The following is a 19072-nucleotide window of genomic DNA, read 5'->3' as shown; positions in this document are numbered from 1 at the left end:
AATACAGAATAAATATTTGTGGAGCAAATTAAATAATAAATAATAATATATGTCTTTCTAATTTTGAGTGCATCATCATGCACTTTTTCTTAGATATGATATTTAATGCCTCCATCCTTTGTAGTCAGAAGGATACTTTCAACTGTCATTTACCTTATATGTAAGTCCTGTCTCTGAAGCCAGATTCCAAGCTCCTTGAGAAATCAGACACTATAGCTCTGCTTCCCCATAAAATGCCCAACCCTTGCATAGCATCATATAGCATAGCAAGAACTTCCACCCCATGATCATATCGGATACACATGACCAAGGGGCTGGCAGACATAATAATCCCTTGCAAAGATGAGGAGACATGCTCAGAGAAGTTAAATGAATTGTTCTAGGTCAAAGTTAGTAAATGGCAAATCCAGAACTCAAAACCAAGTCTTCTAGCTCCAGGTCCAAAATTCTTTCCATTTAAAGTTTGATAACGAAAACAGTGATGCTGTCATATGTTCCATTCTTCAAAATAGAACATTTTAATATATTTCCTACTATCTTTTTTCTGGGCTTATCATAAAAGATATCTTGACCACGGGTGTGTTGGAATTGCTCAGAAAGAGGCAAATTATACATGTTTGAAAATAAAGTTAGTTAACTATTAGCCATTATAATGCTAAAGGGAAGGAGGAAGGGAGGAAATCGCTAGCAGTTTAGAGATCTCTGATGGAGCCAGTAGGAGCAGTGAAGTCAGTGAAAAGAAGGCTCACTCTTACCCTCCAAGTCGCCTCCGGAAATCACTGAGCTCCAGCCCGTTGATGAAATGAAAATGCGAGCTTGGTTCTGCCAGGCCCTCCCATGTCTCTAAAAATCCAGAAATTCAGAATCATATCTGAAATCTTGCAATTTTTAAATGTGCTCAGTGAATTCCATTTTTATGAACATTATGCATGCCAAATGCAGCCTGTAGACAGCCAGTGTGTTGTCTCTGATGTAAGCCATCTTTTTTCTGGGTAGGTTTTAGAAGAGACAGTGCTTTCTAGTCATAGGCTACGGAAATTCTGACTTGGATCAGAACAAGCAGAGCAGGAAGGGAGCATATAAAGACAAAAATGACCTTAAATGAATTAGTTATTTCCCCTGTAACTTTTATTTACCCCATTGAAAATTATACCTAGACTTACAGGACTTCAAATGAGTGCTTTTATATTAAATGACTGTGTTTTTATGTGTATTTGAGGTCCTTAGATTTGAAAATGTTTAGTATACAAGTGCAACTCAAAACTAACATTGCCTTCCTTGGGAGAAAACAGATGTTGAAAACAAAGTATTCATTCTTGCAGGGACCAGATCTGATGCTGTATGTTAGCAGTGGCACATAAAGGTTATAATTGGGAATGAGAAAAAGAAAGGGACTACTAAAAAGCAGATGTCTTGAGCTAGAAGTAGCAATCACACATCTGCATTTGGGCAGTGGGTTGAAAACACTGGAGGAAAACAATAAAGTACAAGATATAAAAATACCAAAGAAGTCAGCTGGTTCCTTTCAACTGGTAAGAACAAAAACTACAGAGTACAAAAGGGTATTGAGAAGACTGGTAAAATCTGAAGCTTTAAATAGCCTATGGTTCAGACAAGCTGGAAGTAAGGGGCAAAGCAAGAATAGGAAGCATGAAATGGCTGTACTGAATTTTTCTCCCAGTGTAAGTCTCAAAGGACCATTCACAATTGCCTCAAATTCAGAGTCTCTCTCCAAACTCAATAACATTGCTTCCTTGGTGGTGCCATCTTTCAGATGCTTAAGTCACTTCAATGTATTACATATAACTTTCTAGCCTTAAAAAGTTATCCAACATGATTGTCCTGGCCAATATTCCCTTCTATGTTCATATTCTTTACCGACTATATGAAAACACAGAGAGAATGCTGAATTTGCCATAAAAATAGTGGGATTCGAGTCTTGTTCACCTGCTACTGCTTAGGTAGATGATTTCTGGAGTCATATAATCTCTTTGAGCCTCAGCTTATTTATTTGTTTGTTTATTTGGGTTTTTTTTGGTAATGTAAAATGCAGTATGAAAATTCTTCTTAAATATCTCACAGGGTTGTTGGGAAAAGTCAAGAGATAACATATATGATAATGTCTTACAAGTTTTCATCCTAATAATATCTTATTGAAAAAGTCAAAGGTTCATTATCCAATGAAAACTGCAGCCTCATGAGCCATTCAACAAATAATATTAAGCATCTACTGTTACTCTAAAGACCAGTGATATCACTGTGAAAATGACAGGTACCATCAGATCCCTACACACATGGAGCCTACATTCTGATTAACATTGTAAATTCTTCATTTGAGTTTTGACAATAACATTGTAAACAAAATCATCCATCTTATAATATAAATTACTTTTAAATAAGTTTATGATTATGTATTGCTTGTTTTCCATTAATATCCATAAAGAAAAGAATATAATGGCATTTTTAATTAAATTCAGAAAGGCACTTAGCCTGAAATTGTATAGTCAAAGTATTATTTACTATATATGTGTCATTGGTGCATAGTAATTATTAAACAGTTGGCACAGACACACTTGCTATCAGACAAACATAAGGGAAATGCTGCTGGAGAAACGGTGTGGGGAAATGCCATGTATTCATCCAAAACAGCTATTATTAAATGCTTAATTCATGCAAGGCCCTATGGTGGGCATGGTGATACTACTCCCCAGTCCCTTCCTTCCTTCAAAGGACTCATAAGAGAAATAGAAGACTTATAAGATCATGTAAATAAGGGAATAAGACATGAAGCATTACAGGATTACTGTAGTTTAGAGAGACAGAACAAACTTAAGGAGTCAAAGTTACCTTCATAAAATTTTGACAAATAGGACAAAGTGCCAGACCAGTAGTCAAAATTCTGAGTTGAAAACTAACCATGTCTTTGCCCTAGTCTGGTTCTATGAACTAAAGAAAATTGTTTCAACCCAGTTTTCCCATCTATAAAATAAAATAAATAAATAAAACAGTACTAATCTTCTGGCTCCTCAGGCCTTCTCAAATCTTTTTGGAAAAAAAAAAAACTCAGAATAGAATAAACAGATTTACTAAATATAATTTACTGCAAAATTTTGGTAGTTACATTAGATAAAATATGTGAAGCACCCTCACTATTTCTGACACTTAAGAACATCCTCATTAGATGTTAAACCTGGGTCTGAAGAAGGAAATAATCAAACTAAACCTTGAAGCATGGATAAGATCTTAACAAGCAGAGATGATGGAAACACAGGCAAGCCAAGTCAAAGGAGCAGTCTGGGAAAAACACTCAATTTGGGACATTCAAGGAGTAGGAAAAGCAAGCAGTCTTATTTGGCTTTGTCCTACACTATGGAATGGAATAATAAGAGTTATATCTGCTTTTCTTCTATGTCACTATTGTTTCAGACCTTATATTTATGTCTTTGATCCATTTTGAATTAATTTTTGTACATGGGGACAAAATGTAATCCAGTTTCATTCATTTGTGTGTGGTTTTCCAATTTTCACAGCACCATTTATTGAAGAGGCTACCTTTACTCAATTGTGTATTTCTGGTTCCTTTGTCAAAAATTATCTGCCCATATACATGTGACAGAAAGTTATTTGACTTTGGGTGGTGGGCCCACAGTGCAATATACAGATCTTGTAACAGAGAAATCTCTACCTGAAGCCTATATGATCATAATCAATGTCACTCCAATAAATTTAATAAATTAATTAAAATAATTAATTTAAAATTAATTAATTAATTATTCAAAAAAGAGTTTCATCTGGAAAAGGTATTTCAAAAATAAGGAAACTGAGGCTTAAGGAGGTGAACTGACTCACCCAGTAGGGACACATCCCATGTAACAGCTTTAGGATCATATCCAGGTCCTCTGATTATAAATTCCTTGTTCCTTCTACCAGATCATCCCACAGCAGTATTTGTGGACATGTATGCACCAGATGAACAGTAGAGAAAGAGACCCTGGCTTCCAGATTAGTTTCCATCTTGCACAAAAAGAGAAGGTTGACGCAGAGCCAGGACACAGGGTGGCATTGTTCCTTTATTCCTCTTTAGTTCTGCACCTTCTGTACTGAGAATTGACAAAAATAATCAAGTTCCCAGAACCCCGGACACCATCTGCTGACACCACATTGTATAAACATCAAATGTAGGTGACAATAAAATTGCTTTAGTCTATTGGGGACATTATCCAATTTCTGAATTATGAGGGAAGCATGTATCCTCCACCTCAGGTCACATGCTGTTCACCTGATTCTGTATTAACTCTTTTTATCAGTTATAAGGAATAAAAAATGACCACTGTATTACAATGTATTTAAGAAGGTAATTATATGCTGGAAAACTACATAATGGTCCCTAATGATAAATAGCAATAATTTTGGACTCCCTACTATTTGGGCTTTTAGGCGTCACCCTTCTCAATTCATGCCAGCAACTTGATCATTGATGTTATACCCTTTCTAAACAGGCTACGTGCCCACCTTCTAACAACAGATAATACTATTGATAAAAATGATTTTTCTCTCCTCTCAAAATTTTTATTCCTGTGTAAGGCAGACAGTATGTCCAGGAATACTGTCTTCATTCTATCTCAAGATCCAGTCAGGAACTTTGTAAGTACAACCAATGGAATGCACCTAAGTCTAGCAATCACCATAGTTATGACAAATAATTGGAAGAGGATATCATAAGGCAGTGATGGCAAACCTTTTGAGCTCGGCGTGTCAGCATTTTGGAAAACCCTAACTTAACTCTGGTGCCGTGTCACATATAGAAATTTTTTGATATTTGCAACCATAGTAAAACAAAGATTTATATTTTTGATATTTATTTTATATATTTAAATGCCATTTAACAAAGAAAAATCAACCAAAATAATGAGTTCGCCTGTCACCTCTGACACACGTGTCATAGGTTCACCATCACTGTCATAAGGCCTCCCTCTGATAAAGGAGGAAACATTTTTTCCAAAGCCTCCCCCTCCTGTAGGCTCAGACTTCCCTCTAGTAATTTGGATGAGCCTTACTAGTTGGAATATGAATTTGAAGATCTGCCCAATACTATAGGACTCACATCACACTTGTCAGTCTAGCTCTCTTGTGGTGCCCCAGTTCAGCTTCTACCATTTGCCCAGGCCTGACTCCTTTGGAGCAGCTATAAACATTTCACTTTGCTCTTGCCTCCCTCACCCAACACACACACCTGAAGTGCAATTCCTGAAATTCAGTACTTGTCTTTACTACCTCCTGACAATCTCCTCTGGCCATTATTTAAAATCAGTTAAACCTCAAAAGGAGTAAAAATTAAGTGAGTTATCAGCTGTTAAAATGTGTATCCGTTTTTGGGGACACCCTATATTTCTCCTGCCCTTAACAATAATTCTCTGGGCTATATTGCTCTTGCCTTATTGCATGGATGCCATGCCTCACCTACCAGAATGGACCTTCCTCAGAACCAAAGCTGGGCCCGATCCCATCATCAGGGCCTCATAGTGGCAAGGTCAAGTTCTGGGTCCCAACTGTCCCCATCTGTGTCAACTTGCTGATATTGATCACCTGAGGTTTATAGTTTAATGAAAAGAAATGTACTTTAAAAAAGATTAGTTCTTGACTTTTATTGTTTTTTATTGTTAGTTCGCATAGGCATCTACAATATCAAAAGATAAAATAGTGTGGTTCATAAATTGGTGTATATTATTCAGCTATAATTATGGCCACCTTATTGACATTGATACTGCGGGAAGCCACCGCTTGCCAATACTGTCAGTGCACCAAGGAACACGGAAGGCCAATGGACCTTGGGCATTAACAGAGCTGACGCTAAGTACCTGGTCTGTTGAGATAGTGGTGGCTCAAGGCAATTCCCTAACCTGATAATCCTCTTACTGTTTACCAAACTTTACCTTTGATGTGCCTGTATGCATTGCTAAAGTGCAAATGTGTATTCAAGTAAATAAGAAGCTGACCAGCCAGAAGCCTGTGTGCCTCTTCAAGACAGAGGCTCCACCTGGCCCCCAATGCCTTCTAAATTCATATTTCCTGTATAGTATTTTCATTTGTGTGTTGGCCCCTCCTTCAGATCCTGAACTCCGCCTCTAAGATTGCGGCTTGATACATAATTACAATTCTGAGTAGTGGATACATAACTCAGGAGCTACACATCCTGCATTCAAACCCTAGCTTTGACATTTACCAACTTTGGGCCAGTGGACAAAATTAACAAGTGCTTCAATTTCTTCAACTATGAAATGGGAGAGGGGGGAAATGATTCCTTTCTCAGGAGTTGTGAGGATTATTAAATGTGAATGAAACCATTGTAATAACCTGGTTATTATTAACAGGAAAGAAATAAAGTGAAGACTAGGTAATATAAGCATGCCATTTATACAGCTTTGCTAATTTAACACTCTCCAAGTCTGTTCTATGCTGATCAATAGGTGAAGGAAATAGACAAAGGCAATTTAGTCACATGTCCTGTAAGGTCTGAGAGACGTGGGATGGTGCCTACCTGTCTGTCAGTCACACCTGGGAGTGAATCAGCGGCCAGAATAAGTGTGGTCATTGCAAGGGCACAAAACCTGAATGTTTAAACTTCTAAACAAAGGAGCCTCTCTCTCTCACTGGCATGCCAGGTTCCTGGCTCCCCTGAGCCCATGTGGCCCACAGCTATGTGGGACCCACAAATGGACTAAGGGACTTTTAATTCGTCTGAATGCTGAACTGATGAGGCTGCTGCATGGAACAGAAGCTCTGGACACTGGCCCTCCTTTTGGCTCTACCGGACCGGCAGATGCACCTTTTTAAGGACTGGTTTAAAGGACATGGGACTTTGCACCCCTAGAAATGTAACGCCACACAAATAAAGTATTTTACCACATCTCATTCTCCTATGTGAATCCTAGGAAATTCATTTTCTAAAGATATCACAAGGACCCCACTCCTATGAGTGATGGAGACGTTTCATTCTCCAGTGACATGCTGATATATATGAAGTTTTTACAGTAGGGCCCCCCTCATAATAAATGCTCAACAATTAGATACAGGCTACCATATCTAACAAATAATTATGAGAGTCATAGAGAAGATCAAATAGAAAAAAAAATCAGTGCTATGCTGAAATCAATGCTAACTCTTCCATGAAGACTTCTATGACCCTCCCATGACAATCTGAATTTGCCTTCAATATGCCAGTAATTCTTTAGCAGAGAAGTTTGAAGTCCTAGGTTTGCCTTACTACCTGGGTGAACATTCTTTATCTATTAAATGTAGAAAATAGTGTTTCCTATCCAATAGCACTAGCCTTATTATTAAATTTGTTAAGACATATAAAGCACTTCTAGAAGAAGCCTGGCATATAGAAAGCACCTAAGTGTTGGCTAATTTCTATTAGTGTACTTCATACAATAGACAGATGAAATGATGAAACCAGAATGTCCCTAAGGGATTGGAGCCAGGAGGAATCCATGTTCCTGACAAATGGGCCGTTTGTCATCAGCTCCTGTCCCAAACAAAAGTTTCCCCCCATAAAGTGAGTTCAAATCTTAATTGCAGCCTAAAAAATTCACCAGATGAACAAGATCATTCAGATCAGAAGGAAGCAATCATAGCCACACCCTCCTATAAAGAGAGAAAGCAGGGAAATCAAGCATAGCAAGTACATATAACAATTGACATTTTGCAAAGTTTTTAAGGGATGTAATCTTTCTTAGAAATTCAGTGAGAGACTTCACTTTAAAAGACCAAATGGATAAAAAGACTCAGAAAAAAAAAATTAGGGGTCCCAAGCAAGAAGGCAACAATCTGACATACACTGGTATGAGGCAATAATAGTGTAGACACAAAAGACAATCAAAAGAACCTAAAGGAAGAGAATTTCAGAGTGGACTGAGATGTATGTAATACCGGATTCTTAGTGACTATGTCCAAGCGATGAAACCCAAAGTTCCATTCTATACCATGTGTAAGTGTATATACACATGTCTTAGTCAGCCACATACTAAAATTTAGAGAATATTTCCTTTTTTAAAAAAGACAGTTATTCAGCATCATGATCAGACTACCACAATTAGCAATCAATAGCACGGGTACAAAAAAAATCTACATTAAAACCCTTTGTTGGGATGCTTTACACTTTCCACAGAACAGAAAGGAAAATAACCTGTGATACAATTAGTCACAAGTACAGTCCTCAAGTTTCTTGCCCATTCACATGAGTATTGTCTAAAACATGTCTTCTCTGAAGCAGCTATGCCCTGCCACCACTGTGCTTGGCTGAGTTCACAAATCTGTTGTAACCTGTAGCTTCCCTGTCACTTATCTGGCTCTCCTCTCCTCTAAGCTTTGTTTCCTGGCAGTAATTAAAACCTCTGCCACTGCCATAGCTTTCTGCCGGGGGACACCGTCAAGTAGCATCATTGAACTCCACCCTCTGGCAGTTGTCATGTCTAAGTCGGTCTCCCAAAGAGAACAAACAGCTGCACAAGCTCTTTGTCGGAGGTTTGAGCTTTGAAACAACCAATGAGAGTCCGAGGAGCCATGCTGAGCAATGGGGACACTCACAGATTGTGGTGGTGAGAGATCAAACACCAAGCGCCCCAGGGGCTTTGGGTTTGTCACGTGTGCCGCTGTGGAGGACATGGATGCAAGGCTCCACGAGGTGGAGGGAAGAGTTGTGGAACCAGGGAGGGCTGTCTGAAGAGAAGATTCTCAAAGACCTGGTGCCCACTTAACTGTGAAAAAGACTTTTGTCGGTGGTATTAAAGAAGACACTGAAGAACATCACCTAAGAGATTATTTTGAACAGCATGGGGAAAATTGAAATGACTGAAAAATCATGACTGACCAAGGCAGTGGCAGAAAGAGAGGTTTCGCTTTTGTAACCTTTGATGACCATGACTCTGTGGACAGGATTGTCATTCAGAAATATCATCCTATGAATGGCCACAACTATGAAGTAAGGAAAGCCCCATCTAAGTAAGAGATGGCTAGTGCTTCATCCAGCCAAAGAGTGAAAGTGGTTCTAGAAACTTTGAAGGTGTCGTGGAGGCGGTTTTGATGGGAATGACAACTTTGGTTGTGAGGAAACGTCAGTGATCGAGGTGGCTTCGGTGGCAGTCATGGTGGGGGTGGGTGTTGGATATGGTGGCAGGGGGGATGGCTAGAATGGATTTGATAATGATGGATGCAATGTGGGAGGTGGAGGACGCTACAATGATTTTGGCAATTACAACCATCAGTCTTCCTATTTTGGAGCCACGAAAGGAGGAAACTTTGGAGGCAGAAGCTCTGGCACCTACAGTGGAGTATATTTCTTATTTTAAATGTAGATTCAGTTATTTTCAACCAAAGCTCCTCTGATCCTCCTCCTCCCAAGTGGAGGTTAAACTCCCCTCTGGTCATTGAAGGCTGGACAACAGATCGGCCTTGACTGCTAACTACCTGTGTGACCTCGGCAAAGTCATTTCATCTCACTCCCCAGTCGTCTCCTTGCCTGCCAAGTGGAGCTAATGCTGGAATCTGCCTAACGGGAGCAGCATGATTATTAAATTAGCTACCACAAATGCAATTCTTAGAAGGGTGCACACACACAGAAAACATACATACTTTCTGTGTTCCCATGAGGTACCAAGTTAAAGGTTGTCACCATTTGTTGTTTACTATCTAGACTAACTGCACCCTCACTGACTATTCTAATCAATATTGTGGAAGCTAAGGAGGGGGGGGGGGGGAAGGGGCAAAAGCAGATAAAAATCATGTTAGAATATTGTATTCTGCCTTGTTCACCAGGGCTCGGTCCCACAGTCAGGTTTACAAGGTTCATTTTCTCTGGACTTGAATTACATTACAATCTGGGTCACTAGGAATGGGATGCTTAGGAACCTGAATGGCTCCTTTGATCTCTGTTATACTTGACATTGAACATGGTGCCAGGCACAGACCAGTGTCTCAAAAAATAAATGAGTAAAAATTAACGAATGAGTATCAAATAAGAAAAAAAGTATTCTAAATCCAGGACTACTTACTAAAATCAGCAGACTTTTAAACTTGTTAACAAAACAAAATTATCATCTTAATGTGTGTGTTTTTTAAATAGGTTACAGCTAAAAGCATCAGCAGTGCTTCTTAAAGTGAATTGTGCAAACCTTTAGGTTGGAAATCTTAAAATGTTTTAACCGAATATTACTACCATTTCCTTCTGTCACTTAAAGAGTTTTAAAATTCTTTCGTCTGCCCCAAATGTTCTGAGAAGCGTGAGTGCTCTCTATGCATTGGGCTGCCCAAACGTAGAAAAATTATCTGCTCCCCCACCAACCACTGGTTTTTTCTATTACCAAATGAGAGTTTCTAAAGGCCTACCATGACTAGGATAAATCACTCCATTTCTTTTACTCTATTAAAGTAGGTGTTTTATGTTCCACTGCCACAAAATCCAAGATGAACACCAGAAATAGCCTGTGAGTTGAGGACTCTCATTTTAAAATGGCACCACAATTTATCCTAGTTCTTGCTGTACCGTGAGCATTACATTATTCATTAGAAGCAGTTGTGTTTTAAGCAGCTATTATGCAGCTTTTGCTGAGCACAGCCTTCCCAGTGCAAGGAGGGCTGTCTTCCAGAGAGAGGGTCACTTTGTGGAATCCCCACCTCTGTGACCCCAGTGTGTTTGCATACATATAAATTCACTCTATGACATTCCCGTCATGTTTGCTCAGTGAGCAAGTAATTTGCCACTCTCATTACTCCAGGTACCAGGTACCCTGTGGCAAATCAATCTTCTTTCTGCTTCATACATCACAGCTCCCCCAGACATCCAGGGCCTTCTGACTCTAAAATGAAGCTGTGAGATAAAGACCCAAGTCTGTTTCAGCAACTGCATTGTCCAGAGGGGCTAATGAATGTTACACCTCACTGGGAAACCCCATCTCGGGGCAGGGGAAATGTCTATATCAAAGCAAAGATGCTGTTTCAAGCAAAGCATTTCCTGTACCAGAGGGAGGGAGGTCTTAATAGCAGAACAAAGGAGTAGCTACAGGGGGTTTAGTGCACAGTATTTCAGAAATATTAATCTACCATCTTCTCCGGTCACAAATCATTTTCTCCACCTCTTGACAGGCTGAAATTTGACTTTGAAAGAATCCATTGCAGGATCCTGACTGGCTATATAATATGTCAGGCTTCTCTCCTCAGGGACAGAGCCAGCTCACACCAGCAGATGAAACCATTTCAGTGTTTTCATTGGTGCTGATTGCTGTTTTTTCACCAACATTTCCAACTCACCATCGCAGCATGTGTGCCAGTGCGTGGGGGGGGGGGGGGATGCAGTGGAAATATTTTCATTCTATACCTGTCTTCGAGCTGAGGAAGGGTAATATGCTGGGATTTTCATGACACATCACAGCTCAAATCTATTTTAGAAAACCACTCATTGAGTACCTACTATGTTGTATTCTTGGAGCTGTAGATAAAATAATTAACAAAAGAAACAAGATGTTTCTCCTCGTGGAATTTATGTTTCAGAAGAGAAAAAAATAAATGAAGACCTAAAAATGCCAATGTGACAACTGCAAGTATTGATCAGTGATATAATACATAAAAAACAGTTATGTGATACAGAGTGATGAAAGGACAGAAGCAACATGAGACAGGATGGTAAGGAGGATGTGAACCAAATGAATAAACCATAAGAAAAAGGAGGGGAAAGCAAATCTGGGCAATAAAAGGGAGGGGTTTATAAAAATAAAGAGCTAGTGAAATAAGGAGGAGGAGGCACGGCTGGAGGAGGTCAAGCATGAGTCTGAAGAGAGGTACTAGCCAGTCAGATCGCAGAGGCCTTGTTGGTTATAATAAAGAATCTGTGTTATTCAAAGTGCAGTGAGAAGCCATTGGGAAGTGGAAGTAAAGTGAGCTGTGAAACACCAGGCCAAATGACACAATCTCATGGACATTATGTAAGGGTCTCTTTTAAAAGTATCTTTGTGTGGAGAAATAGTTGTGGGGAATAGGTGCCATAGATGCAGGGAGAAGAGTGAGGAATCTGGGGTTATAGTCCAGGCAAGTTTCATAATGATGTGACCTAGGAAGGTATCAGTAGAGATAAAGAAAAGTACACATACTTGTGAGATGCTTTGAACATATAAACCTTGGGACTTGTCCAAAGATTTAATGAGAGTATGGTAAAAAGAACACTGATGTCATTAGTAAGATGAAGAGGGGGTGAAACTAAATAATTCTCATTTAGACATATTAAGTTTGAGAAGGTAGATATCCAAGATATTACTTTCGGAAGCTGAGAGCACAAAATTAGAGCTTAGTGAGAGGTAAGTTCTGGGTCATACAGATAGCATTTAATACCAAGTAACTAAATAAGCTTACCTGGCAAAGAGTTAGAGATGAAACACAGGACACTAGTTAAATTTGAATTTCAGATGCAATGAATTTTTTTTAATGTAAGTATGTTCCAAACATGCACAAAACATGGTTATACTAAAATACATCCCAACAGTCTGAGATGGATAGATAGATGATACATAGAGAGGTGTGTGGGTGTGTGTATGTATTATATGAAACACATAACACTAAAAAAGGTTATCTGAAATTCAACATTAACTGGGCATCCTGTATTTTTTTAATTCTTTATTGTCTAAAGTATTACATATAGTATTACATATGTCTTCTTTTTCCCCCATTGATCTCTCCCCGGCCACCCCCACGCCCCTACACATGCCCTCACCCCTCTAGTGTCTGTGTCCATTGCTTATGCTTATATACATGCATACAAGTCCTTTCGTTGATCTCTTACCCGCCTCCTTTCCCTGCCTTCCCTCTGAAGTTTGGTGGTCTGTTTGAAGCTTCTCTGGATCTATTTTTGTTCATCAGTTTATGTTGTTCATCATATTCCACAAATGAGTGAGATCATGTGATATTTATCTTTCTCCAACTAGCTTATTTCCCTTAGCATAATGATCTCCAGGTCCATCCATGCCGCTGTGAATTATAGGAGTTCTTTCTTTTATACAGCAGTGTAGTACTCCATTGTGTTGATGTACCATTGTTTTTTAATCCACTCATCTGCTGATGGGCACTTAGACTGTTTCCAAATCTTAGCTATTGTAAATTGTGCTGCTATGAACATAAGGGTGCATATGTCCTTTCTGATTTGTGTTTCTGATTTCTTGGGATATAGTCCTAGAAGTGGGATTACTGGGTCAAATGGGAGTTCCATTCTTAATTTTTTGAGGAAACTCCATACTGTTTTCCAAAGTGGCTGCACCAGTCTGCATTCCCACCAGCAGTGCACGAGGGTTCCTTTTTCTTCGCATCCTCTCCAGGACTTGTCATTTGTCAATTTGTTGATGATAGCCATTCTGACAGGTGTGAGATGGTACCTCATTGTTGTTTTGATTTGCATCTCTTGGGTGATTAGTGACTTTGAGCATGTTTTCATATGTCTCTTTGCCTTCTGTATGTCCACTTTCGAAAAATTTATATTTATGTCCTTTGCCCATTTTTTGATTGGATTTTTTATCTTCCTTTTGTTAAGATTTATGAGTTCTCTATAAATTTTGGAGATTAGGCCCTTATCAGATATGACATTAAATCCTGTATTTTTATTTGCTATATCTGCCAACCCTAAGTCAGGGTGATATCATAAATAGGGAAAACCAAGACCTGGTATAGCCACACTGGAGAAGGGGATCAGAGGAAGAGGGTTTAGGAAGTATTTAGAAGGAGCCTTAGAAGGAACCAGTAGGAGAGTGTGGTGTCTCAGGCACCAAATAAATAAATAAATAAATAAATAAATAAATAAATAAATAAAAAGGTGTCCCAAGAAGAAAGAGATACTCAATTGAGTGCAAAATTTGTACTGTTGTTTAAGGTTTGAATAACGTGAGCTCAACAAGTAACCATGACATTTGTCATCAGGGAAGCAAGCCTTGCTGATCCTGAAAAGAGCACCTACTTGAACAGAAGACCCATTGGAGTGGAATAAAGAGATAAAGAGCTGGAGACAGAGAATATAGAAAACAGGGTGGTAGCTATGGGGCCCAAACACTGAGAGAGATGCAGGAGAATGTGTGTATGCTGATGGGAATGATCTAGGGGAGAGGAGAAGTGCATGAGTCAGGAGTGAGAAGGAAAATGGGAGGACCAAAGGCCTTCAGTGAAAATGGGATCCAAACCATGATGGATGTGTTAACTTTTGACAATAGTGGAAACAATTCCTCCATTTCAACAGAAAGAAGATAGCAGATATGGGTGTGGTTTCTGTTGGTTTCAAATTATAAATGACTCTATAAACATTCACACAAAAATATTTTATTTATAAAGTATTTTTTGTACATTTTAGTTTGTTCAAAATTATCCATCTATTTATTATATATTCATAAACCAATATAAAATAGTCAAAATTAGTTGCTTGTTTTAAATTGTTTTGATAGTTAAATCAATTATTGTTAGACAGTTGCTTTCCCATGGTTGCCTTTAGTTTTTAAGACTATGGGAAATACAAAATAGCCTTTAAACTTTTATAACATAAAACTGAAGTTTTTCTACTGGAAAGCAGACATTCCTAAACAACATTTCCCCAAACAACTGCTCCATGCCATACATCATTAAATAGAAAAGTTTTCCTAATATGAAGTAAAAGCAAATACTGCCAAGCTCCAGAGAAACAAAGGTCAGTTGCTGTGGGAACCACGCTTTGGACCTTCTGACCTTTGCATGTGTTGCATTAATGTGGATATTTGCATTGGATCTACTTCACAATAAAAATCAGGTATCCAGTGAGACAACTATAAATATAGCTCAGCAGCAAAGAGATAGTGCTGCATTTTGGGGAATAGAAAGGAAACAATAAACACATTTTTTAGCTAGATATACTAGTAATACCTTTAGAACATTTCTCTAAGTATCATGCAGTCATTTGTCAGTTACCTGAAGTCCTGATGATATTTGTAAATGAACATGAACATTTGCTCCATAATACTTCATGTTCTTATTAATAGAAGAGTGATAGTCTGGCAAATGAAATTTCTTGGTTTATTAAAGTTTCAGAGTAAGGACTGTCTGCATGGTCCCTGTTATTTTTAACACAAAGCTCACAGCTAAAGCAATCTCGGATCCTTTTGAATATTTAAAGAAATGTGTCTCCTAGCCATATCCTGTATTTGAAGGCAAACTGACACTGCTATTAGAACTGATAAAATATGGGTGAAGAAAAAAATCATGAATATTAAACCAACTAACATTTATTATCTGTTGCCAACACTTCCCACCGTGAACAAGCCTCTTTCTCAGCATGTTTACTACAATTTAAAATTGCCACCTTCACTATCTTTAGATAGTATCTTTTTAGTTCCCCTATATGAACACAAGGAGCACAAAATCTAAGCTCCACAAAGATGCCTTATATGCATTGCCTGGTGTCTGGTAAACTAAAGGCAGTCAATAAATATGGACAGATGGATGAAGGGGTGGATGGATGTCCAGAGAACTATGCGAAAGTGAAGCTATGAAATTTAGTCAGATGGTGAAGAGATCATAAATATACTTTTCTTAATCAGGTGAGAAAAACACGGTGTATCAAATATTCTCCAGAACTTCCTGCCATCCCTAAAGCCACAAGTTAGTGACAAATATTCTAATTCCATTTAAAAACCCTAGTCCTTCTATATGCTTCCATCCTACACTCTCCCTTTCCCCAATCCATCCATTCACACACTCAAAGTAAAACAGACCTCACTAGGCTCTGGTGATAGATTTCTGCCCCACCCACCCTAGCTTTGATATATAATTGATACGTAACACTATGGAAGTTTACGGTGTACAATGGGGTGATTTGATATACACATATACTGAGAAATGATTGCCACAATAAAGTTAATACAGCCATCTCCTCATATAATTACCTTTGTGTTTGTGCCCATATGTGTGTGATGAGAACATTTAGGATTTACTTTCTAACTATTTTTCAAGTATACAATAAAGTGTTGTTAACCATAGTCGCTATGCTGAATATTACACAGCCAGAACTTATTCATCTTATAACTGGAAGTTTTTACCCTTTGACCAATATCTCCTGATTTCCCCCACCCACCAATCCCAGGCATCCACCAATATACTCTTTGTTTCTACGAGTTCTGCTTATTTAGATTCCACATATAAGTGACATCGTACAGTATTTGTCTTTCTGGGTCTAATTTATTTCACTTAGCATAATGCCTTCAATGTTTATTCACGTTGTCTCAAAAGGCAGGATTTCCTTATTTTTATGGCTGAATAATATTTGATTATATATATTCATTATATACCATGGATATTTATCCCATTCTTTATCCATTTGGTCACTGAGGAATGCAGATTGTTTCCATATCTTCACTATTGTAAATGATGCTGCAATAAACTTAAACCCTGATACCTGGGCTTTACCCAAGGGTTTCAAAGCTATCACAAATACAGTGAAATATAGAGAGAGAGCAATTCACAATGGCCAATACCCCCAAGAATAACACCCATGCTTTTTAAAAAATAACCTCAACAGTTCATATCTTTGACATTTCACACCTACAAATCATATTAGGGCATACAGAGAACTTCTTGGAAGCTGGAACCATGTTACTCTCAATTATGTATCCCAGAAATCTACCATAGCACTGGTGTACAGTAAGTACTTAATATCTATATTTATTAGATGAATGAATGTATGAAAGAATGGAAGCACACATGCCCAGGTATTCTACTAGAAAGTAGAACACAACCTGATAATCTAATATCCTAATATAATCTATTAAAAAAACAGATTATGCAAATTCCTCAACTATTTGTTTTTTCACAGAAGTTACCCTTTCTCCACAAAGGACTGTTATGAGAAAAGATTTCTTAAGACAGAAGACCACAAATCCATGCAGCAATTAGAGAGAAGGAAGACAGAGGAAAGGAGAGAGAGAAGGAGAGGAAGGAAGGAAAGGTCAAAGGGAGGGGAAGGAAAGGTCAAAGGGAGGGGAAGGAAAGGTCAAAGGAGGGGAAGTGTTCATGAGTCAGGATTTTACATAGCAAGATGGTGGCATAGAAAAAGCCTTAACTCACCTTCTCCCATAGACACACTAAATCTACAAGTATCTATGAAATAATTCCCATTGGAAAAACAAAACAACAACAAAAAACCTTACAATAGCTGAACAGCTCCCTCCACGACAAGGGATGAAAGAGCCACATCAAGATGTGTAGGAGAGGCAGAGTTGCATTATCAACGAAAACCCCACTCCCAGCATGGCAACACACAGTAGGGAATTATCTCATGGGTCTTACACATCTCCCTGAGGTGTGAAGGGTTTATATCCCACATTGGAAAAAGACATTCCATGTAAATGGAAGAGTAAAGAAAGCTAGTGTAGCTATATTTATATCCAACAAAATAGAACTTAAAATGAGACTGTAACAAAAGACAAAGAGCAATACATAATGATAAAAGAGTCAATCCAATAAGAGGATATAACATTTATAAGTACATATATACTCAACATAGGAGCCCCAAAATATTAACATACCTAAACAGAAAAATTGACAGTGTTACAATAATAATAGGGGACTTTAATACCCCACTTACATCAATGGATAGAACATCTAGTCAGAAAATTAAAAAGGAAACATTGGCCTCAAATGACACATAACACAAGATAGACTAATAGTTACTAGCATATATAAAACATTCCACCCCAAAGCAGCAGAATACACAGTCTTCTCAAGTAAACAAATTTCAATATCCATTCATAAAAACTCAACAAAATCAGTATAGCGGGAATGTACCTCACATAATAACAACCATATATGACAAACCCAGAGCTAATATCATACTTAATGGCGAAAAGCTGAAATTTTTCCTCTAAAATCAGGAAAAATACAAGGATGTATTTTTATTGCCACTTTTAGTCAAAACAGTATTAGAAGTCCTATCCAGAGCAATTAAGCAAGAAAAGAAATAAAAGATATGCAAGTCAGAAAGAAAGAAGTAAATCTATCTCTATTTGCAGAAGACATGATAATATATAGATATAGAAAGCCCTAGCCCTCACCTGGTAGCTCAGTTGGTAAGAGCATCACCCACATATGCCAAGGTTTTGGGTTTGAGTCCCAGCTATGGCACATACAAAAATCAATGAAGGGATGCATAAATAGATGGAACAACAAATCAATGCTTCTCTCTCTCCCTGCTCCCTCTCTTTCTCTAAAAATCAATAAATGAAATTATTTAAAAAATAAAAGAACACTAAAAAGCCACATTAGAATAAAAGAATTTAGTAAAGTTCCATAATATAAAATCAAGATCCCAAAATCAGTTGTTTTTCCATAAACTAATAATGAACTATAAGAAAGAGAAATTAAGAAAACAACCCCATTTTTAATTGTATCAAAAAGAATAAAATACCTAGGAATAAATCTAACCAAGGAGGTGAAAGACCTGTACACTGAAAATTATAAGACATTGATGAAAGAAACTAAAGACACAAATAAATGGAAAGATATCCCATACTCATGGATTGGAAGAATTAATATTGTATAACTGTTCATATCACCCAAAGTGATGTACATATTCAACACAATCCTTATCAAAATCCAATGGCATTTTTCACAAAAGTAGAAAAAAATAATGCTAAAATTTGTTCAGAATCACAAAATATCCCGAATAGCCAAAGCAATTTTTTTTTCGCTTAAAGTATTACAAAGGGTATTACATAAGTGTCCTTCCCGCCCCCCCCCCCCCACCGCCCTTGACAAGCCCCTGCCCTCCCTTACCCCCCAGTGTCTTATGTCCATTAGTTATGGTTATATGGGTGCATACAAGTCCTTCGGTTGATCTCTTACTCCCCTCCCTCCTGTCCCCCAACCCTCCCTGGCCTTCCCACTGCCGTCCGACAATCAGTTTGAGGCAGCTCTGCCACTGTATTTATTATTGTTCAAAAGTTTGTAATGGTCTTAATTATCCATGAAAGAGTGAGATCATGTGGTATTTTTCCTTCATTGACTGGCTTGTTTCACTTAGCAT

At 38.1% G+C, this 19072-nt stretch overlaps 1 protein-coding gene and 1 pseudogene across 9 annotated transcripts in view; one reads left to right on the top strand and one right to left on the bottom strand.

Moving 5' to 3' along the window:
- TAFA2 (TAFA chemokine like family member 2) overlaps positions 1-19072 on the bottom strand; it is a 466038-nt gene that overhangs the window by 155382 nt on the left and 291584 nt on the right. Inside the window, exon 1 of one of the 9 annotated variants that reach the window (XM_070409828.1) lies at positions 3850-4021. The exons of 7 other annotated variants lie outside the window; for them this stretch is intronic. In XM_070409828.1, coding sequence (XP_070265929.1) covers positions 3850-3869 — 20 coding nt within the window. In that variant the 5' untranslated portion in view covers positions 3870-4021. Of the gene's footprint in view, positions 1-755; positions 806-3849; positions 4022-19072 lie in introns of those variants that run through there. One more of the 9 variants, XM_070409833.1, reaches the window with a different exon arrangement.
- Positions 4594-9350, top strand: LOC139005248 (heterogeneous nuclear ribonucleoprotein A1-like; annotated as a pseudogene).

The sequence above is a fragment of the Myotis yumanensis genome, unplaced genomic scaffold, assembly GCF_028538775.1.
Source record: "Myotis yumanensis isolate MYYU_CA2020_CCGP unplaced genomic scaffold, mMyoYum1.0.hap1 SCAF_3, whole genome shotgun sequence".
NCBI classification, from domain to species: domain Eukaryota; kingdom Metazoa; phylum Chordata; class Mammalia; order Chiroptera; family Vespertilionidae; genus Myotis; species Myotis yumanensis.
This window is presented reverse-complemented; position numbering and strand designations above follow the sequence as displayed.